This window comes from Dermochelys coriacea, chromosome 1 (assembly GCF_009764565.3).
Source record: "Dermochelys coriacea isolate rDerCor1 chromosome 1, rDerCor1.pri.v4, whole genome shotgun sequence".
Taxonomy (NCBI): Eukaryota; Metazoa; Chordata; order Testudines; family Dermochelyidae; genus Dermochelys; species Dermochelys coriacea.
The window spans coordinates 112,019,467-112,043,890 of NC_050068.2; the positions used below are offsets into that span (position 1 = coordinate 112,019,467).

The 24,424-nt window shown below is 42.9% G+C and overlaps 1 protein-coding gene across 2 annotated transcripts in view; it reads right to left on the reverse strand.

Moving 5' to 3' along the window:
- The window catches only part of RASA3 (RAS p21 protein activator 3), a 265,746-nt gene that overhangs the window by 68,348 nt on the left and 172,974 nt on the right, over positions 1-24,424 (reverse strand). For both annotated transcript variants that reach the window (XM_038388188.2, XM_038388179.2), the window contains exon 5: positions 7,236-7,312. In XM_038388188.2, coding sequence (XP_038244116.1) covers positions 7,236-7,312 — 77 coding nt within the window. The remainder of the gene's footprint in view (positions 1-7,235; positions 7,313-24,424) is intronic.

The window sequence follows — 24,424 nt, forward strand, 5'->3', positions numbered from 1 at the left end:
AACCAGGCCTTAGCTCTATATAGTCAGACAGAATCCATCCCTTAAAGCGTTCAGACAATCACAGAGCACATATAGCATTCATAAATTAATGCAGAGCAGCCCTCACATCCTCCACATCATGGTTAAAAATGGTTAATTTACCAACCAAACTTGAGCATTATTAATGCATTTGCAGATCTGTGAGTCAGTCATTGGAAGACTATGTTATTGCTATATACAAAAAGCAGCCATGGCTGCTAATGCCACACAAATTAAGTCTGTCAGCATTGTCATTTATAAACACTCTTCATGAGCTACAACTCAGCTGTACAAATTTGTTGTTGGAAAAGAACAAAAGAAGCAGAAGAAAAAGCTTTCCAAGAACAGATGTTTTCAGGCTTTTTTAACTTAAAAGACAAGGCATGATGGATGTTAACACTAGAAGGAGCAACCTGGGGACACTGAATAAATACAGACATTTAAATAAATAATTACAGACATGGACTGGGATTTTCAAAGGAGCCAAAGGAGCTGGGAGACTAGCTCCCATGCAGCTTTAATGAGACTTAAATGCCTTCTTCCCATAGGAACCTTTGAAGTCAGAAGTATTACTTTTGAATGTCTCTACTGGTGTGGCCAAAGTGAGGCTCATGGATTTCTACAATGGAACCTATTGCCCCCCTCCTCTATTAAGATGCAGATGGACATAACTCCAGGTCCCAGCATGTGACATTGAACTGTTTGATCAAGAAGGCGGCCACTTGGACCAAACTGGAGTATCACACACTGAGTCCTATAGCCTCTGTATTTTCTGGAGCAAACAGGAGGTGTTGGCATATGGGATTTTCAAAGAGGCTCTGCATGCAGCCAGCCACCTGTGCAAACCAAGTGGTAGTGAAGAGGCATAGCCTCAGGGACAGGTGCACACCACCTTTTTCCAGAACTGAATGGGATGTGCTTATGGGACTTGGTTGCACACATGAGCCTCAAAGTTCTGGACCAGCAGACAAAAAGAAGTTCTCCAATCCTCCTTTTGATGGCCACTGGGTCAGCCACTGCCAACAGGGGAAAAAAAAAGCAACTAAATGTGTGCTGAGGAACAGGGTGTATGTGTGTAGTGGGTGGGAGGGAAGAGATTTTTGAAGGGGAGGGGAAGGGAGTGAGGAATGCCAGGATCTACTACGCGCACACACACTTTTTGCCTTGCATACAGTGCTGTGCAATAGGTGCACAACAGTAGTTAGTCTATATTAATGTGACATGTAGGGAGCAGGCCACACAGCCTTATGCATGTTTTCTTTTTCATTGTGGGAGTGTGTCTGCACTATGCATTCAGGCCAGAGTCATCACTGAATGGGCTGCAGCCTCACATTCTATTTATAGGATGAGCCTATAGTTTAAGTCCTCCCCTGTGTTTCACTATAGAGAATCACAAGACTGACATTCTGAGGGTTGGGATTAGGAGAGAGCAAGATGCTGGCTGAAAACTCCCTCAAACAAAGCCAGTTCCTTCAGGGCCCACTGCAAGTCCTCAGAGGGGTGATGAATAACTCCCTAGAGCAGCATGGGAGTATAAGATAGAGTTCTTCTTCATTTATAGGGGGAGCGCCTGGGGACACCACCAGCCTAGCATGGTGCCTGAATCTCTAATTTTCTAATTCACTAATGCTTCTCCTTCTAATCTCAGTGACAGAGATCCAGCCTGGGAGACTGTGTGGTGGCAGTTGCCAGAGCCATTACAGAACGCTGAGAAACCACAACAGCTTAGTGGGTTAGGGCTAAATGACAGCATTGAATGCTTCCAGGGGAGAAGTTACACGTGTTCTTTGTTTCCTTTGCAGAAGCTAAGAAAGCCTAAAGTGCTTTATGGGTTTTATTTTCTTTCCTTACTGTTTAAGTGTTCAGTGCACAGCACTTATAATGATCCATTTCATTGACGTTTTATTTAGATAAAATGCACCTGTCCAGCTTGATGCTCATGGTGTGTTCCAGCAGACCAAGGAGCCAGCTGCTTTCAGGCCCGGCGAAACTAGAGGAGGTGGTGGTGGCAGCAATGTGCACAAAGGCAGAAGGCAAGTGTAACAAGGGTCTGACACGAGGTGTGTTGACAAGAGACTGATCTTTATTTCCTCGTGCCAGTGGGTATGTCTCAATGGGTAAAAAGGGTGCATCAGGTCTCTGGCCAAGCCCAATTTTCAGTCTGTTGGCACAAACATGTATTTGTCTTTTGACAACCGGCACTGTTGGGGGCACAAAAAGTTTGCTCACATCACAAGTTTTTTTGAAAATTTGGCCCACTGGATGCAGCCTTCGGTCTCCTGGGAAACTGCAAATCTGGATTGTTCTGGTCTATGTAGTATATAAGAGTATTTATAGAATAGCTCCAAACCAGTTATCTCAGGACAGTTTCTATTTTCTAAATACTATTGTTAAAAATAATAAACTACAAACAATCCTGTTAAACAACATTGGCGTTTAAGTTAAATCCACAAAAGCCAGGAAATGAAGAGTTAAATGAGAAAGCCTGGAGTGTCAACTTGATCTCACAGCGTCTGGCTATTGCAGAATACTATATGGCATGTGTAGGGATAATACAAAATGATTAACACTGCAGAAAAAGCTGAAATAAAAGAAATAAAAGGCATGAGAAAAGTCTTAAAATGTGATTTGCTGAAAAATGCCAGATGTAATCATTTTAGGTTCTCTTTCACATATGAGAGCTTTATCCTATTTGTTCACTAAAAGTACAGTATCAACCTTGCTTTGAGCACTTCCATGTCCTATTCACAACAAAGCCAAGAGCCTTGACAGGTCTATAATGGTTGTTCCATCCCTCTATTTCATTGAGTCTCTACTTTTCATTCATGAATTATTTCATAAAAGGAAGGTTCCACCCTCCCTTCCCTCTCCATCATCCTTCCTCTGGCATTTTCCATCTACACAGATCATAGGAGGAGATTTCTTTGTTAAGCAATTACTGTGTTCTCTCCTTATATGGCTAGAATCAAATGTCTGAGTGAGCGAGGAGTCAGCTGGTGGAAAAGTCACATAGCAGGAATCTGCAAGGGCTTTATATATCCAGCTAAAACAATAATTTAAAAAGATACTGCATGAAAAATTCCAGACTATTTTGCAGTGTTGTTTCCAATCTAATCACCTCTCCTTTCCTTCTGCACTTGCTTTCTTTCCCTCCTCTATTGACATGTACGGCCATCATAAACTGTACCAAAGGATTTTAAGTGTTTTATCCACATGCTCTATAAATGCTTATCTTCTCTACCTCCCCTTCTAAACTCCAAACCTTCCTGCCCACTCACAGTAGTGAACAACATACAGGGGCACTTCCAAGGCCAGCCACAGCAGGAATGGTGTGCTCAGATCAGTTACAGAGCAAATAGCAGGAGAGTGGGAAGGACCATCAGTAGGATAAAAGTTTCCTTAGATTCCTATTTACAGGTTTTGTTTTGAGGGCCAGTGGGTTTTAAAATTGTAATATGGGTCATGGGAGCTGTGATCTGTTATCAAGGGCTCAGAGGTTAGAAACTAAGGATTTCTGAATATTGAGCTAATACACACTATTTATTGAACAATACCTTGTGAATCAAGGTTACAGAATGTTTCACAAACCAATTTAAGATATTTTCAGTGTCCAATAAAAACAATAGTCTTTAATCCAAGGTCACACAAACAAAGATTTGAATGGGGATTTAAAACTTGTCCACCCAAATGAATATTAGAAAGCCTTAGAAAGGAAATTCCATACCACTGTTGGTATGTAAGATGCTGCTGTTTCCACATCACATATATGGGCTTCTTGGTAGTACAAGACCCGAACAATAAGTAGAAAGACAATGACCAATTTCCCATTGTTACCATCATCTAGCACTTCAGGAATTTAATTTAAAAAAAACATTGTTACATGTTTAAAGGTCCGATTTCGCTGATTATGTAAAGCACCTAGCTGTGTCAGTCAGTTTACACATCGCTGCCTCATCACGTTTGTACCCATGTATTGGGAGGGAAGGAGGAATCTGGGCAGCTATCCCATAGTCCCTCAGCAGATTGCCAGAAGACACGCACTCAAAGGCAATAGCAGCACCTGGGGCAGTGTACTCTGGGATGTCCTATTACCAACAGTGCTGGGAAGGACAAGGATCAACCAATCTGGTCATTCAGGCATGAGTAACAGGTCCTGTCTATGTCGCAAACAACAGTGTTACAGCATATTTACGGGATGATAGCCATGTGCTAGCCCTAGGCTCCTGGGCATGGGCAAAACACACAGCTGCCATGATTACTAACATTTCGAGCCAGCCATATCACTACTCGGTAATAAGTTTGGTTGACAGCTAAAGTATAAATGGGGCCTTTTAAATCAAATCAATAGGTTAATTAATATTGAATCTATGATTATAGCTCCAAGTGAAAAAAGTAAAGAATGGGGGAATGAGGAAACAAGACAAGGGTGCCTGGAAAAGAACAAGCAGATGAAAGCAGGCTGAAGGTTGGACTGAAAAGTGAGAAAAGGAGGGAACAAATGAAGAGAAAAACATTGAACCAGGATAAAAATATTCTGCTAAATACACATTCAAGCCAGCTAATTTTGTTAAGAGCTTTTCCTCCTTGGGAAAAAGACTTGTTATGGAGCCAGCCCTTTAAAAATCCATCCTCCCACACATCACTACCGCCTCAGGAAAAGCAAGCTTTGAAACGCATTTGAGAGGTTTAAAGAGGTGTGAGGAGACCACTCTCCTTTCTCATGTCAATAAAATGAATCATTTACTTGGGCCATTAACCCAACAAGACTGGCTTCAGCAAAGTTATTAAAAAAAGATATCCAGGCTTAAGTGGAAGCAGGGAGTTGGCATTTCTTTCGTTGTCTGTGTTTGTCCCAATATAATGACAGTTAAGACCTCTGAAGCTATCACTAAAAAGTTCTCACAGCACCAATAGCATAAATGGTTTGGGCCCTGACTATTTTAAAGATTGCTTCTCTCTGAGTGATACTGCAGCAGTTGCAGTCAGGAGAGGCATTCAAGCTAGAGGTCCCCTGGTTTAAAACGTAGGGAATTACTCACAAGGGCTCTCTGTGTGAGTTCTAGGGAGCTGGAGGTATAATTTCCACCCTCAATCAGAACTAGCGCACTAAACACAGAAATGTAGCCAAAGTGGCCCGAGCGACAGGACATGCTAACTGCCCAAGTTCATAGCTAGGGTTTCAGATGGGATCATACATGGGGCAGCTAGCCCCACCCACTGTAGCTATCCTTGCAACAAAGCCCGTTGCCAACTCTGTCCACATATCTATTCAGGGGATACCATCATAGGGCCTAATCACAACAGCCACACTATCAGAGGCTCGTTCACCTGCGCATCTACCAATGTGATATATGCCATCATGTGCCAGCAATGCCCCTCTGCCATGTACATTGGCCAAACTGGACAGTCTCTACGTAAAATAATGAATGGACACAAATCAGACGTCAAGAATTATAACATTCAAAAACCAGTTGGAGAACACTTCAATCTCTCTGGTCACTCGATCACAGACCTAAGAGTGGCTATACTTCAACAAAAAAGCTTCAAAAACAGACTCCAACGAGAGACTGCTGAATTGGAATTAATTTGCAAACTGGATACAATTAACTTAGGCTTGAATAGAGACTGGGAATGGATGAGTCATTACACAAAGTAAAACTATTTCCCCATGAAGAAAAGGAGTACTTGTGGCACCTTAGAGACTAACAAATTTATTAGAGCATAAGCTTTCGTGAGCTACAGCTCACTTCATCGGATGCATTTGGTGGAAAAAACAGAGGAGCATGAAGTTGACAGATTTCCACTCTATACGGCTAAATTCAGTGCCTTGCATAATCACAGGTTTCAGAGTAGCAGCCGTGTTAGTCTGTATTCGCAAAAAGAAAAGGAGTACTTGTGGCACCTTAGAGACTAACAAATTTATTAGAGCATAAGCTTTCGTGAGCTACAGCTCACTTCATCGGATGCACCAAATGCACCAAATGCATCCGATGAAGTGAGCTGTAGCTCACGAAAGCTTATGCTCTAATAAATTTGTTAGTCTCTAAGGTGCCACAAGTACTCCTTTTCTTTTTGCGAATACAGACTAACAGGGCTGCTACTCTGAAACCTATTTCCCCATGGTATTTCTCCCTCCCACCCCATCCCCCACTGTTCCTCTGATATTCTTGTTAACTGCTGGAATTAGCCTACCTTGCTTGTCACCATGAAAGGTTTTCCTCCTTTCCCCCCCCTGCTGCTGGTGATGGCTTATCTTAAGTGATCACTCTCCTTACAGTGTGTATGATAAACCCATTGTTTCATGTTCTCTGTGTGTGTGTATATAAATCTCTCCTCTGTTTTTTCCACCAAATGCATCCGATGAAGTGAGCTGTAGCTCACGAAAGCTTATGCTCTAATAAATTTGTTAGTCTCTAAGGTGCCACAAGTACTCCTTTTCTTTTTGCGAATACAGACTAACACGGCTGCTACTCTGAAACTTTTATTTTTAGTGCACTAGCTTTGATTGAGCTATTGCAAGTATATCTACCTGAGTTGAAAACTACACCTTCAGGTCCAGTGTAAACATAATCTAAGAGGGATTTTGAAACTCACTCCACTTGCCTGCTTTGCGGTTTGACAGAACTCAAACTTATTAGCCTCAGAGCATTTATTAAGAATCTCATTTCTTCTGCATTTTTCAGTGAGGAGTTGGTGAAATAACTGGGGTAGCTGACTGTGACTTTGCTCTTATAATTGCTGGTGGACTTTTGATCATTATACATGCTATGTAACGTTCCGTCACTATGCAGGTTATGTTGTGAAGGCACTTGGCTGCTATAATCCTATTAAAAGTACAAGGACATTTATGATATCCTTTGCTATGTTTGTAATATTTATACTGCACCTAGAGTAGGGATAAGTGATTGTTTAAATTTTAAAGTAATAGAGACAACCATCTAGCATACATTTGTTTTTTTCATGAAAAAAAATAATGTAACCTATAAATTGATGAGCAGATCTCAAATAAAAAAGTAGGCAATTTAAAGTTTAGAGCTCAAAAATATTCAATTGTAATAAGTGATTTGGTTTATTAAAGTAACGTTTAAAAATGCTGTATTATAAATTGTTTGCATTTGACATATTCCTTCATAACACAGTATTTTCATTAATTTTTAAAAAGTGCAAATCATTGTCAAGTTACCATTATCATTCTATAGTTACATTTCAGATCTTACCGTGTTGCAAGCTTATGGCAAACGACACCAGTGTCTGTTATGACTTCACTCAGTCTCAGCTCTAGGTGTACCTTTCCCTGAAATACAGAATGACATAATGCCACATGAAAATTACAGCATTATATAGCCAACCACAACATTCCACTTAAAAACAAAGCAAGTCTGTCACCATCTGCAATTTCAAAAAGAGCTTAATTATTAGTTAACTGAACAGCTATACAGTCTCAGCAGGTTTTTTTACTAGTCAAATGAAATCAGCCAGCTAACCTCCTAATTCAACTTCAGTCCATAAAAATCTGTCCCTTACCTTACCTCTGTATATTACAGTATTTGAAGAATACAGGTTTGAGTGACTAACCTGAGACTAAAAATATTTCATTTCAGCTTTATCTAATTTTAATGTTTTAAAATTTAAGCACAGTTTCTGCACCTCACCAGTCAAGAATAATATCACATTAGTGTATGATAACTGGATACATCTAAACCTTATGTTTTCAAAATTATGAACCTGCATGTGCTAAAATTTATAATCTATTATAAATTGTAAAAGACGACGACGTACTAGGCAGGGCAACTAAACAAAAATACAAAGGCCAAGCACATTAGTAGTTTTTAAATCATCTATCACCACAAAATTTTCCAGCCATTACAGTCACAATGTTAGTTATACAGCACCCTAACGCAGGCCAAAAATATACTTTCCCATAATATATAATCATATAAGCAAGCACTCATCTCAGTAACCTTTACTATGTCTTTAAACATGAGCCTATGGTTTTTTTGAAGACAGCGGCTGTCTTTACTGTGTGTACAATAAAGTGGAAAATGTTGGATGATTTGGCCTGTCTTGCTGACATCACGTAACTGGCCAGTCATCAATTTGAATTCAACACGGCCAAAGTTGAGCACTTGATCTTTCACCTCCAAAGACCTTCCTTTCACTCCATTCTTCGTTATCATGGAGACTACCACCATCCTTCTTCTTAGTTCCTCAGGCCTGTAAACTGGGAGTCATCTTTGACTCAGACCTCTCTCTTGATTCACACATCCAGGCTGTATCGAAATCTTGTTGCTTCGTCCTTCATGAGACCTCTAAGATTTGACCTTTTTTCTCTGTCCACACCACTAAAAATTGTGCTCAGGACCTCACCTGCCATTATGACTACTGTAACCTCCCACTCTTTGACCCCGATGCCTACAAACATGCCCCTCCTTCAAGAAGCTTCTGAGGTTGCTAAAATCTTCATGGATTATCATTCTGACACTCATTCCCCTTCTTGCTTCCTCACCCACCAGCTCCTCTGACTCCACAAATAGAAGCTTATTGTCTTTAAGGCCCTTCACACGTTAGCCCCATTTTACCTACCTGATCTATTGTTTTATTGTGACGTGAATCCCTCCTTCATTCTGTCAAGTACCCAACCCTCAACATCAACATCCTCCAATCAGTTTCTCCCTCAGAAAGTACAGAAGAGTCTCCCAACCCCAAGCCAACCCTTATTAGCAGGAAAAAATTCCTGCAAAAATCTGCAAAGTCATTACTTTAACCTCCTCTAAAATCCTTCCTTAAGACTCAATTGTACCACAGTGCCTATAAAACACATAGATGACAATGGCTATACAAGTATGACAGTTTTCTTACTGTTACCTTGTTCTCCCTTCCCCATTTGTTTCATCTATATGTTGTGGTTTGTCACAATTTAGATTGCGAGCTCTCTGCCTCTTTACCATGTGCTTGTACAGTGAGTAGCACAGTCAGGCCACAATCTTTTGTTGGTGCTTTATGTGCTACCTCAGTACAAATTAATAGCAACAATAAACAGCAATAAGTTATCTTTAAAGGAATTAAGAGTACGAGAGAACATGTTCCTTCCACAGAAAATCTCAATATGTTTAATTCATGTTTTTACAGAAATATTTCTTGTTTCAGAGTAGCAGCCGTGTTAGTTGGTATCCGCAAAAAGAAAAGGAGTACTTGTGGCACCTTAGAGACTAACAAATGTATTTGAGCATAAGCTTTCGGGAGCTACAGCTCACATTCATCGGATGCATTCAGTGGAAAATACAGTGGGGAGATTTTATATACACACTGTAATGAGAGTGATCGGGTAAAATGAGCTATTACCAGCAGGAGAACAGAGGGGGAGGGGAGGTGGGCGGGAAAAACCTTTGTAGTGATAATCAAGGTGGGCCATTTCCAGCAGTTGACAAGAACGTGTGAGGAACAGTTGGGGGGGGGGAATAAACATGGGGAAATAGTTTTACTTTGTGTAATGACACATCCACTCCCAGTCTCTATTCAAGCCTAAGTGAGTTGTATCCAGTTTGCAAATTAATTCCAATTCAGCAGTTTCTCGTTGGAGTCTGTTTTTGAAGTTTTTTTGTTGAAGAATTGCCACTTTTAGGTCTGTAATCGAGTGACCAAAGAGACTGAAGTGTTCTCCGACTGGTTATTGAATGTTATAATTCTTGACATCTGATTTGTGTCCATTTATTCTTTTACGTAGAGACTGTCCAATTTGGCCAATGTACATGGCAGAGGGGCATTGCTGGCACATGATGGCATATATCACATTGGTAGATGTGCAGGTGAATGAGCCTCTGATAGTGTGGCTAATGTGATTAGGCCCTATGATGGTGTCCCCTGAATAGATATGTGGACACAGTTGGCAATGGGCTTTGTTGCAAGGATAGGTTCCTGGGTTAGTGTTTTTGTTGTGTGGTGTGTGGTTGCTGGTGAGTATTTGCTTCAGGTTGGGGGGCTGTCTGTAAGCAAGGACTGGCCTGTCTCCCAAGATCTGTGAGAGCGATGGGTCGTCCTTCAGGATAGGTTGTAGATCCTTGATGATGCGTTGGTGAGGTTTTAGTTGGGCTGAAGGTGATGGGTAGGGGCGTTCTGTTATTTTCTTTGTTGGGCCGGTCCTGTAATAGGTAACTTCTGGGTACTCTTCTGGCTCTGTCAATCTATTTCTTCACTTCAGCAGGTGGGTACTGTAGTTGTAAGAACGCTTGATAGAGATCTTGTAGGCGTTTGTCTCTGTCTGAGGGGTTGGAGCAAATGTGGTTGTATTGTAGAGGTTGGCTGTAGACAATGGACCGTGTGGTGTGGTCTGGATGAAAGCTGGAGGCTCATTCACCTGACATCTACCAATGTGATATATGCCATCATGTGTCAGCAATGCCCCTCTGCCATGTACATTGGCCAAATTGGACAGTCTCTACGTAAAAGAATAAATGGACACAAATCAGACGTTAAGAATTATAACATTCAAAAACCAGTCAGAGAACACTTCAATCTCTTTAGTCACTTGATTACAGACCTGAAAGTGGCAATTCTTTAACAAAAAATCTTCAAAAACAAACTCCAATGAGAAACTGCTGAATTGGAATTAATTTGCAAACTGGATACAACTCACTTAAGCTTGAATAAAGACTGGGAGTGGATGTGTCATTACACAAAGTAAAACTATTTCCCCATGTTTATTCCTCCCCTACCCATTCCTCACACTTTCTTGTCAACTGCTGGAAATGGCCCACCTAGATTATGACTACAAAGGTTTTTCCCGCCCCGCTCTCCTGCTGGTAATAGTTCATCTTACCTGATCACTCTCGTTACAGTGTGTATTGTAACACCCAGTGTTTCATGTTCTCTGGGTATGTAAAATCTCCCCACTGTATTTTCCACTACATGCATCCGATGAAGTGAGCTGTAGCTCACGAAAGCTTATGCTCAAATAAATTTGTTAGTTTCTAAGGTGCCACAAGTAGTCCTTTTCTTTTTGAGAAATATTTCTGGTAACCTCAGGCACTGCTGAGACTGGTCTCTGAACAGAAAGAACAGAATTCTTCAAAACGTGCAAGTGAACATGAATGGGATGAGAGGTTTATTTACTGTGATGGTTCAAAATGTCAAAAAGTCTGAATTCCACAAGTAAGATGGCAGCTTTCTATTTTAGAAATTTTTAACTTTTAATAGTTGACTCAAAGTTAATAGCAATTTACATATTTCCCCCACTTCTATAAAATTTTAATAAACTAAACTACACAGTCTCTTTAAGAAGAAAAGACCCCAAACGTTGTATTAGCTCTTCCTTGTTTTTCTTTTCTAAAGAATTAGAAAAAGTCACACATTTGAAGAGTGACAAGCCTTTGGAAAGCAGCTCAGAGGTCATGGCATCACTTAAGCTGGCAGCCCTGTGATTATTGTCAGAATACGTCATTACTTCCAGTTAGCAAGCTCAGGTGTGGGTGTGTACCTTAATGTGAAGCTGTGCTAATATGCTTGGATGTTTAATTCACAGAAATATAGCTCCTGTGTAAACAGCATGCTTTCCCCCATGTCAATTATGCACTTAAGCAAAACACAAGGACCCATCTGAATTAATTGACTCATGAGCACTGCCATTTAGCTGGCCTGCAGAGTACTGGATAATGCATTTCTCTTAAAGAGAAGACAGCAATTTATGCTGCAAATTCATGTTATAATCAGCCACTTAATAGTTAAAAAGAGGTGTAAATCACCAGTCAAAAAATATATTTAAGCCACTAAAGAATCAGAAAGTTGCCATCTTGCCTGTCTCCTGACAATTTATAGACAAAGGAAATGCTATTATTAGGATGGTAGTATCGAGAGGCCCAGTTGTACTAGGTGGACAAACAAACAAAGACAGCCCTTACACTCAATATAGACCAGGCAGAAAGCATGGAAGAAAAGAGGCATTTATTCTCCTTTTACAGAGTAGGAATTAAGCCACTAAGAAATTGACTGTCTTGCTCAAGTTGACACAGAATATTTAAGGCAGAGCCAGGAACCAAATTCAGATATTCCACATCCCTGTCCACTGACGTCACCACAAGTCTATCCTTCCTCTCAAGTTCTATTCAGTGAACAATTATACATGGAAATTTAGAGGCTTGGACAGTTCTGAAGTTGATTATATTAGTCACTGAATACATTTGTACAGAAAATATTCCAGTCCACTCTGTTCCTGGAAACCAGTACATTTACTACTATACCCTTTACCAGCACTTAGAAATACTGTTTTATTGAACAGGTGGAAATGGAACACATGTTCATTTAATTGCTGATTAGCACTTCATTTTTCACAAACAATGGAGTGGTCTGGAATGCCATAATGAGACCAACTGGGTCTCATGTCTCAATTCTTCATTCAGAAAAATTGTCAGCAGATTTGAGCTTCTTGTAGGGAAGCAGCAGCAATGATGACAGGACTCAAATAGAAAACAGTAAAATTCAGAGTTGTGGAAGTAAAAAATAGTGGTATCACTAAAAGAGTACAAAATATTACATTGTATAACCATGCTTTGTAAAGAGCCATTACATTATTTAAAGATCAAATTCTGCTCTTGTTTACATGTGCACAGCTCTTGCTGGATAACACAATAGGAGTTGTGTGTACTTATTCAAAGGCAGAATTTTACTTTACGTTATTAGAACTAAATCAATTTAGTTTTTCCCTCTACGGGACAGCCTAAATTCCATAAACTTGTAAAGCAAAAAATAGAACAAGGTACTGTTTTTAAATGACTCTGGGAAAACCTTTCATTGACTATTTTAATTCAGCTGGAACTGGAACTGTTAGTTACTACAGACTGAGAAATATCAAAAGACAGATGTAAAGCAACCAAAATTATATAAATGCTACTTATGCATCTTATGTTTCCAGCAGTTGTAAATTTGTGGTTTAATTTTAAATACAGTGTATAAAAAGGAAAAAAACACACAAACCACAGTTTATCCTATAAATAATCTTCTATTGAAAAGCTGAGCCCTACTAGCTTGGGATTCTTCTACCAGCTGAAATGAAATGGTGAGACCCCATAATAAACATCCCCAGAACCATCATACATTTTTCAGAGTTAAATATCATACGGACAATTACCTGGATTTTCCTAGGTTAGATTATGTGCTATTAGAATTTGGCTTCTAACATACAATAGTCAAGCATAGACTATAAAATGTCTAAGCTACCTCAAACATGGAACTGCATTTTGCTTTTACCTACTGTGATTGTTAAGGCAAGAGTTAAAAATCATTGATGAACAGGAAAAACCTCTGGGCCACACCTGGACTCTTGTGAACAAAGGACTCTGACATATGCCTAATTGAAAAATGGGAGCCAACCTACTGAAGCCTGAAAAGCACCAGTCTAAAGAAAGTCATTATCTAGTGCTTCACCAAGTGTTTGTGTTGCTGTGGCCTAATTTAAAAGTATTGTTTGGAAAAAAAATTAGACAGAAAGAATGAATGTTCAGATGATAACAGTTAATTTTAAACAAAAATATTGGATAACATTTTTAAACATGGGTTCCCAAAGTTAAATATGGATTTAAACGCCTAACACTGAACACTCATGTTTGAAAATTTTCTCATTATCTATCCATATATAGAAGGCGAAGAGGAGCAGCTAACGGGAGTTTTGTGAGAGAGTTCTCCAGGTTAAGGAGGAGCGACTAAGTGGCCCTTTGGATGAGTTTGTTGCATGCTTGCTGCTTGACTGAAGTATATAATGTGGTCTGTTTGTTTGGGGGGCTGTGTGCTAAGCCTAGCAGCCTGCTAAGCAAGTCTGAGAGTTTCTTAACAAGGCTTTGATACCCTTAACCAGGGAGCGGGAGCTACGCAGGGAGAAGAGGAGCTTAAAAAGCCAACTCCTAAACGACCAGAGGAGTTTTGCGAGAGAGTTTAGAGAGGAAGTGGGAGAGCTAGATACACCTGATTAACATTCTCTAAACTTAGGGCAATAAATTACACCCCCCCCAAAAAAAAGTAATACAGAGGGAAAAAAACCAACAAACAAACCTGCAGGAGTAAAAAGACTGCAGGCAGAAGTCCAGCAGCAGAGTGGGGTATCTAGTTTATTGCACTGAATGCAACATGCATGATTACCAGCCTTGTGGGCAGTGGTATATGTGTGCATTTGGTGCAAGGAGCTCATGGCCCTCATAGGCTGAGTATGGGCTCTGAAGACCTGAGTGGCTGCACTGGAGGAGCTCTGGGAGACTGATCAATGTACATAGAGGAGACTTTCCAGGATACAGTAGAGTGGTGTTCTCACCCTGAGTCTGGGAGCCTCTGTGCTGTTGAGGAGGATGGAAGTCTCAGGGAAGAAGAACATCAAAGTGGAGTGGAGGGAAATGATTCCATAGTTGGATCCCTCCCTCCAGATGATATCATGGTATCCTCTCACACTGAGGATACTTCTCCATGGGAGGGAACCCCAGTTATTAGGAAGAGACAAGTAATAGTAATGGGGGAGTCAATCATTAGAAATATAGATAACTGGGTTTGTGATGACAGGAAGAACTGCATGGTGAATTGCCTACTGGCAGCGAAGGTTGCGGATCTCTTCAGACACCTAGATAGGCTTATGTGTAGTGCTGGGGAAGAGCCAGTGGTCCTGGTACATATACCAGTGACATAGGGAAAGGTAGGACAGAGATCCTCGAGGCCAAATTTAGGCTGCTAGATAAGAGATTGAAGTCCAGGACCTCCATGGTAACATTCTCTGAAATGTTTCCAGTTCCAAGTCCTGGGGCAGTTAGAAGACAGAACCGCAGTTCTCAATGTATGGATCAGACGATGGTGGAGGTAGAAGGGGCTTAGATTTATTAGGAACTAGGGAACCTTTTGGGAAAGGAGGAGCCTATACAGAAATAATGGGCTCCACCTAAACCAAAATGGAACCAGATTGCTGGCATGTACAATTACAAAGGTTGTAGAGCAGTTTTTAAACTAAGGGCTGGGAGAAAGCCGACAGGTGCAGGTGAGCAGACGGTTTGGACAGAGAGATCCCGTAGGGAAGGCTCTATTAACGGAGATTCTCTATATCCTTTTCTGCTTACTAGGATGGACGTTGATAAAGTACAGGTAGGAACTGAAAAGAGAACAGTCGAATGAAAAAGTCCCATGCGATTACCTCACATAATGGCAGACAGCTAAAAAGTGACAAATTTTATAAGTGCCTAAATACAAATGCAAGAAGTCTAAATACTAAAATGGGTGAACTTGAGTGCCTGGTATTAAATGAGGCTATTGGTATAACAGGCATCAGAGAAACTTGGTGGAACTATGATAATCAGTGGAACACAGTAATACTGTACCAGGGTACAAAATATACAGGAATGACAAAATAGGCTGAGCTCATGGGGAAATGGCACTACACTGAAAGAAAGCATAGCATCAAATAAGGTAAAAGTCTTAAATGAATCAAATGGTACCATAGAATCTCTATGGATAGAAATTACATGCTTGAATAATAAGAATATAGTAGTAGGGATATACTACTTATAACCTGACCAGGATGTCTGTTAGTCTATAAGGTGCCACAGGACTCTTTGCCGCTTTTACAGATCCAGACTAACAAGACTACCCCTCTGATACCTGACCAGGATGGTGGTGGTGTTTGTGAAATACTGCAGGAGCTTAAAGTGGCTATACAAATAGAAAACTTAATAATAATGGGGCTTTTCAAGCATCCAAACACAAGGAGAGAGAGAGAGAGAGAGAGAGAGACTCAGAACAAGTTATTCCATACTTGCCTTTCCAAATGTGGTTTTTAGGATCTGCTATGTGCTATTGTTTGGATCCTACTGCTTTGAAACCCTGGTGTGCATCTTTCTGGGATGTTCCTGTCTCCAGAAACTGCTGGAGTTAAAAAACAAATGGCTAAGGACTCATGGTAAGTAGCAGTTTTGAAAAAGTTTCTAAATCTCTCTCTCTCTCTTATGTACTTATATGACTTCCATTATCATGGTAACTGCACGGCACAATCTTTAATAGATTTAATCCTCCAACACCTCTGTGTGGTAGGGGAGTACTATTATCCCGATTTGTAAAACTGAGGTGCAGGGAGATTAAGCAACTTGTCTAAAGTCACACAAGAAGTCTGCGCTGGAGTGGGGAACTGAACCTCGGTCTCCCGATTCTCTGGCTAGCACACTAAATACTGGGCTCATCCTGCCTCCCTAAATAGATAATATAAAGGCATGCACAGTCTAACCTCTTGGAATATAAAATATTGACAGGTTTCCGGAATCTTGCAATATACCTTTAAACCACCACTTAATACCCCTATTATGGGCCAGACCACTGATAGAGAGAAATTTCTGGTACTTTTGATATCCCAGAGTACCATATTCTGTGCTGCCATAGCAATTACAACCTATAGAATTTTTAGAAAAGCACATTTAGAATTTATCAGTTGAATGCCTCATTACAGATGCTATCTGGGAGATTCAGCTGTAATTGTACAATTTAATTAATTTTCCAAAAGCCTTCATACTTCATTTTTAAGCAAGGGAGATATTCGGGGCTAGACTGCACTGACAAGTTGCCCCTTTAATTTCTTGTGTTCTTACTTCTCTATATGCAGAAATTTCCACTTAATAAAATATAATGGAAGGCACTTTATAAATATCATTGGCCACAGAAACTTGGCTCACTATAGGGATCTAAACTATTTTTGTCTGCATGTCTTCTTTCCCAAACTTCGGTGCCTGGCAGTGGAAACAAACTAGTTAAGCAGAGAGTTGCTCAGGGGTCAACCACATGCAGCTCCCTCTTCTGAGAAAAAAAAGTTAAATCAGTTCAAGTGCGAGTGAGAGAAAACAAGGGAAGAGACAAAGGGGGCAAACTCCTCCCTGACTTTCAGAATAACAGAAGAGAGCCATGATAAACCCATTGTTTCATGTTCTCTGTGTGTGTGTATATAAATCTCTCCTCTGTTTTTTCCACCAAATGCATCCGATGAAGTGAGCTGTAGCTCACGAAAGCTTATGCTCTAATAAATTTGTTAGTCTCTAAGGTGCCACAAGTACTCCTTTTCTTTTTGCGAATACAGACTAACACGGCTGCTACTCTGAAACCACTGATACAGTGTTTTGTCCAGAACTCAGCCGAGAGCTCCACAAAGAAATAAAGAGTATCTCTGGTACGGACAGGAGAATGACCGAATATCAAACATTCCCTTTTGTTTTCAAAATTCCCATAATTAGCATGGCCACTGCCACCAGAGGCTTTGAAATTGGACTCCAGTTTACCACAACCAGGTGTGCAACCATAGCCAAACATTTTCTCCTATTGGAGCTCACCAGACTGAGCTAATAGTCTGTCTTGGGGGGGTCATTTGATTAGGTGAGGACTCCACTTCCAGTCCCTAGCTATTTCATAACTGAACTTATGGTTGAACTGCACCCACAAAATAAAATATTGGGACATAATTTGGGATGCAAAGGAGATCTTACTATATGGCCTCATATACAGCAAGTCTGTAACAAAACAAATCCAGCCTGTTGAGGGTGCAGGCACACACACTGTAGCACACTTCATTATGGAATTAGAGATGCTGGGCATCTTGCGGAGGTCTAGTTGGTCTCCAAATATACAATTTAATAGATACGAATAAGATATTTCCCAATTATTAAGAAACTGCAAACATCTTCAAATAGCACGTTAGCTTTCCTGTTTCCTGTTTTTCTTAAGGAAGAGGAATAGCATCTCAACACATTCAGATCCTGCCAATGGATGTGTTTTCCTTTTAGTTAAATATTTGTACATGGTACCGTGATGAACTGGGCATATGTTTAAAGAATTTATGGAATCTGCGCAAGATTATGAATCTTTGCGCCTGTCAGGCTGCAAACTCCATTTGGAAGGTGCAGCCTTTTGCCTTCTCTCTCTCTCTGGTCTGTATGGTATCCATGGCTGGTGGCAAAAGAACAATAATAGAGGGCAGCTGACTCTTGAACACCCAATCGTTGGAAATCTACTCACTGTAGACAAAAGATTGGTCCTTGCCCAGAAAAACAGGGTATGCAGAGGAAAGTCAGGTTGGCAACAAAGTCAACTGACAGAGTTTCTGCTCATATGGAGAAAATGGCAAGGGTGCCACCTGACACATGAGGGCTAAAGGTTTTAAAAGGGCAGAGGCTAGTCTGCTCTGGGATCCATTTTCTCATGAGGGAGAGACCATTCACCATGCGACAGCCTGCCTGACGCAGGAGACACCCTGCTTCCCTACATTTCTGGACTCAAGATGGTTCCCCAAGAGTTCACAAGGAAAAAGTGCGATAGAAAATGAGGGATGTTGCAGTTTCAGATAGTTATTGTTTTGTATGATCTGTACTTAAAAGCATAAAGGTGTTAAGACTGGGCAAAGTGTGTGTTTTGACTGCATCACAATTTCTGTGTGCCCCAGAGAGACTTAAACTGTAACCAGAAGCTTCACATCCTTGGGTGGCGCTCTGGGAGAGGGGCATGTTTAAGTACTAGGGAATCTGAAGGATCAAGTGTTGCGTCCAGACAGGCTAGCGTCTGGACAGGAGGTTCTGACACTTGGAGGGAGTGCCAGATAGGTCTGCACTATGAGTGTGCCTAGAGACCCCAAGATTAGGGCAGTGGCTGGACTCCAGGAACTTGAAACTCCCCTCACAGCAGCACTGATGGGAAGTTAGGAATGGGCTCTCCCTAGGATAGGACAGGTACGTAATGAGGACTTTAGCACCTGGTTTTCACTTCCAAGATAGACCATTCTTCAGACATAAAATTCAAGTATACTATTTTGAAACAATGGAAATTTCTTATCAAGAACAGCTTCTCATTACACACAATGCTTCAGTCTATCTTGTAAAAAGTAAAAAATAGACCAGAAAAATAAAATTAAAAAAGGAGAGATCTATAGTCTTGCTGTTCAGTGCTTAGAGTGCAAATCTGGACAGATAAAAAAAAGTCTTGTCACAATGAAGGATCTGGTCACTAACTGGTTCCATTTCCCTGGTTCTCTTACACAATCTAGTTCTGTGAAATTTACACTTGGTGAGCATATAACTCAGAGTCATCCTGCAACTGCAACAAAACATATTTCTTATCTCTTCAAAACAACTAAAAGAGAGAAATCTGAAAGCCACTTTTGAGAGATGAAAGGGTCACACCCATTTATTTCCGGTGCAGTGGAAAGAAAGTTAATATAAAACTGGAAACAGCTTCTTCTTTTTCTAATTTTTGAATAGCCTGTGGTTATAATATATTGCACATGCAGGCATTTTGAAACTTGCCCATGATTAACTTTGCTGAACTTATTTACATGCACCTAGCAAAGAGAGGAGTTGAGCATAATGAATGCAGATGCTGCACAATGGGCTCATTATTTTTTAAACTAGTAATGTCTAACACAACAGATAATTCTATATTTCTTCTGAACAACACTATCAAACACAATCTTTTTAAAATCAGTTTACTAGCCTTTGCTATCCTCAGCTTCCACCCCAGAAGCCTAAAGAACCTTATCTCATAAATCAAAGCCATAAAACCTTAATCCAAGCAATCTAATTTGCACATGTAAGAGAAGGTTACTTACTGTAACTGGAGGTTCTTCGATATGTATAGTCCCTATCTAGATTTCAAATGTGGGTACACAAGTTCACCATGCGCCGGAGCTGGAACTGTTCATAGTAGTGTCCATTGACCTGCATGTGCATTGTGTGTTGACCATGTGGTGCGTCAGAGGCTCTAAGAGTCTGTGCAGACCTACACCGTGCCAGTTTCCTCTTATCAGGAAGCAGAGGAGCCTGGAGCAGAGGGGATAGAGGGAGAGATTGGAATCCAGATAGGGACCACACATCTCGAAGAACCTCCAATTATGGTAAGTAACCTTCTCTTCTTCGAGTGATGGTCACTATGTGGATTCCAAACATGGGCGAGCAGTGGTCAGCATTGGGGCAGGTGTGAGGTCTCACCAGAAGACACAGTCTGAAGGACGGCCTGACTGACAGCAGCATCTGACGCCGAGGCAGGGGTGATGGCGTATTGGGTGGAAAAGGTGTAAACAGAAGCCCAAGGGGCTGCCTTACAAATGTTATTCCAGGGAACATTTGCCAGGAAGGCAAATATTGCAGCATATGCCCAGGTAGAGTGGGCCTTGACTCTGGGAGGGGAGGTGACTCAGGAGACAGTATAGCAGTCCATGATGCAATGGATGATCCACTTGGAGAGTTACTGTGAAGAGAGGGCACGACCCTGGCAGCACTCTGCGATGGCGATGAAGAGGAGATGTTTGGAAGGTGCAGGTGCGTTGGAAATAAAAAGCCAAAGTCCGGCAAACATAGAGAGCATGGAATGCATGCTCACCGGGAGAGGTGTACAGTTTAGCGTAAAAGATCAGGAGGTTCACGCACTGGTTGAGGTGAAACAGGGAGGCCACCTTGGGAAGGAACATGCGATAGAGGTGGAGGGAGACCTTGTCTTTGTGGAAGATGGTGAATCCACCATTGTGGCTGCAAGTTCTCTAACTCACTGTGCTGAGGTAATAGCCACAAGAAAGATCAATTTAATGGAGAGGTGGGCGAGGGAGCAGATTGCCAGGTGTTCAAAGGGAGGCTTAGTGAGGGGAGAGAGAACAAGGTTGCAGTCCCAGGAGGGGGCAGGTTTATGCATGATGGGGAAAATGTTGAGAAGGCAACGAAGGATGCGGGAGGTGGTTGGGTACGTGAAGACACAGAAGCCATCCACAGGGGAAAGAAAGTAATTCATAGTCATCAGGTGCACATGGATGGAGGAGTGGGAGAGGCCTGACTGGGAGGCAGAAGTGGAGGAGGAAGTCTAGGAGAACAGGAATAAAAGTGGAGTTGATGGAGCGCTCACATAGTGAAACAATGCTATTTGGCCTGAAAACAGACCTGAGAGGATGGGCGTCTGCTACACATAAGGAGGTCACGGACTGGGGCAGAGCAGGAGTCATCTATGCGTGAACTCCATCCAAATACTAAGCCGTGAGATAGAGAGGGCCTGGGCTGGGGTGACGCAGGCAGCTGTGTGCATACATGAGGAGATCTGGGAGGACCAGAAGAAGGATCGGTGGGTGGGTGAGCAGAGAGGTGAAGGAGATCTGTGAACCAATACTAGAGAGGCCAGGAGAGGACAATTAGAATGAGCATTGGCCGGTCACACCAGACCTTGTGCAGGACTTGGGGAAGCAAAGGGACAGATGGAAAGGCATAACAGAGTTCGGTGATCCGTGGGAAGAAAAGGGCCCGGCTGAGAGCGCCCCTGGAGCAAAAGAGGGGAAGTTTGTAGTTATCCAGGGTCGAAAAGAGGTCCAGTGCGGTGTTCCCCAGAAGAGATAGCAGAGAGTGGGGTCATGGAGCTCCCACTCTTGGCTGACATGGAAGGAACAGCCGAGCATGTCCACCAGGGAGTTGCTGATGCCTGGGAGGTGAATGGCATGCACAGTGATCCTATCCTGGAGGCACCAAGTCTCCTTGCCTAGGGAGAAGAATCTGGCTCCACCCTGCTTGTTGATATAGACAACCACAGTCATGTTGTCAGACAGTAACTAAACATGCTGCGAGTGGAGGAAGAGTAGGAGGGCTCGGCAGGGAAGACAGACAGTGCAGAGTTCTAGGATGCTGATGTGCATCCGTGCCTCCCTAAGCGACCAGAGGCCCTGAGTCGTGTGACCGTCCTGATGAGCGCCCCAGCCAATGAGTGAGGTGGTGGTATGGGATAGGGGTGTATGTGAAAGGGACACTGGCTAAGACCGCTGACTGATTGCACAACCAGGTGAGAGGTGATGGCAGAGGAAGGGATCAAGATTGGTTTGCCGAGGCTGTCTGACTGAGGATCGTAGACAGAGTGGAGCCACAGTTGAAGGCAATGCATATAGAAGCAGGCATATGGCATGATGGAAGTGCAGGCCACCATATGGCCAAGGAAGGAGAGGCACTGATGGACTTAGGTGCATGGACGATGATGAAGCCACTCAACGAGAGTGGTGAGAGCAGCAAAAGGGTCTGAGGGAAGAAAGGCTTGGGCTGCAACAGAGTCCAGGTGAGCCTCTATAAAAGCAAGCATGTGGGTAGGGGTGAGGACTGATTTTTCGTCCAGGATACAGATCCCCAAGGTGTCAAGGAGGGTGTGCAGGGTCCACATGGTGGTGAGGAGGTGAGCTCAGGATGGTGACACAAGGAGCCAGTCGTCCAGGTAGGGAAACACAGAGCGACCCAGGTGATGCATGAGGGCTGCCACAATGTAAAGACACAGGGGACAGTGGCAATCCCAAAAGGGAGGACCCAGAATTGCTAGTGGGACGAGCCCATCATGAAGCTGAGGAATTTTCCATGAGCAGGGTGGATGTCCACACGGAAATAAGGATATGAAGGATATCCTTCATATTGAGAGCCACGAACCAGGCCCCAGGGGGAAGTGACTGGATGCTGATGGGGTGTGTGACCATCCGGAAGCAGAATCTGTAGATATATTAGTTCAGCAACTGAAGATCCAAAATGGGATGGACACCACCTCCCTTCTTCGGTACAAGGAAGTAAGGGGAGTAGAAACCATGGCCGTGATAGTGCTGTGGAACAGATTCTTTGGCACCCTTGTGGAGGAGGGCACACGCTTCCTCTTGAAGAAGATGGTGTTGGGAGGGATCTCCTGAAAGCTCCACAGGAGGATGACAGGGCGAGAAGGAGAGGAATTCTGTGAGGTAGCCCTGATGAACAATGAAGCACCTAGTGATCTGAGGTAATCACATGTGCGAAAAGGGTGAGAGGACACCTGAAAACAATCGGATTGGGAGGAGGGTTCACGCGTCTCAGGGCAGCAGTCAAAAGGACTGTTTAGAGGATGGTTGTGGGATGGCAGAAGCAGTAGAGGCAGCAGGCTGGTGATACTGAGAAGGTTCTGGTGGATGCTGAGGATATGGCTGATAGGTGGCACAAGGGCAGGATCTGAAGGATGACCTCTGTTGCCTGCAGGTTGGGGCTGGGGCTATATACCCAATGATCGGAGGATGGCATGAGAGTAAATAAGGAAATGTGGGGACTCATCAGTCTTGTCTCTAGACAGTTTGTTGTTATGGAAGAGGAAGTTCTCAAGCGTAGTCTGAACTGCCTTCAGAAATCTGCTAGATTGTAGCCAGGAATCACAGCAGAGGACAACTCCTGAGGCCAGAGAGCAGGACACAGTATCAGCAGCATCAACCTGGAGAGTCACCTGGGCAACCAACTTGCCTTCATCCAGAAACTGGTGGAAGTCCTGCTGCTTCTCCAGAAGGAGGAAGGCTTTGAAGTCTGCGAACCTCAAGTACAAGAGAAAGTCACACGTGGCAAGGATAGCCTGGTAGTTTGCAATTCAGAATTGGAGGCCTAGAGAAGAGTAGGCATTGCGGTCCAACAGGTCTAACTTCTTGGTGGCACGATTACAGGGGGAGTAGATTTAAAATGCTGCTGTCTGGTGTGTTCAATCATCATGTGGCCTACAAGAGAGTTAGGCGGCGGTGAGTAAAAAGAAAGTCAGTTGCTTTGGAGGGGATGAAATAATGATGTTCTGACCACTTGGGAATAGGAGCACAAGAAGCCAGGGTGTGCCAGACTGTCTGGGCTGGTTGTAAAATGGCCTCATGAATAGGCAGGGTGCTGCAGGAAGGTCCGAGGGGTTGCAATTTGTCCAGGAACTGGTTCTGTGGGTTCTGTATGTCCTCCACGGTCAAGTTGAGGGCCGTAGCCACATGGTGAAGGAGATGGTCGACTGACAGGGTGTAGAGTGGTTGATATGGATGGCGCCATGGTTCAGGACTATACGACCATGTGTGAAAGAATGCAGAATCTAGTTCGGAGGACCACTCAAAAGCAGAAAAGGGGCCCCGGGGGGCAGAGCTGTTGGGACAGCTGGAGCTGGCGGTGTGGGGTGAATTGAAGGTGGACAATTCAGGAGCAAGAGAGGTTCCTCCATGGAAGGGCCCGGTGTAGAGAGGCAGAGCAGAAGAGGAGGCTGAAGGAGAAGCGGTTCATCCGTGGGAGATGGCAGTCTGGGAGTGAGCAGAGGCCCGGAGCGTGGAGGGGAGCCATCATACGGTAACAATAGTTCAGCTGTCGGCGTGAGAGGGGACTGGTGTCCCAGTGTACGCAGGACGGGATGTGCAAGTTCAGACAGTCCCAGAGGAGTGGACGGAGCCAGAGTGGACGGTGGTGGACCAGTCACTGCAGCTGATTGGCAGGCCCGATGGAGGACGGTGTTTCGACTTATGGTCTGAGTGGGATTTCTTCGATGCCGGAGCGTGCGGATCAACGTGCGACTTCTCATGCGACCAAGCACAGCTCAGGGAGGCAACGCTGCCTTTAGAGGCAGTCTTAGTTGGGGAGCCACCTTTATGCCTATGGTTGTGCGTCTTATG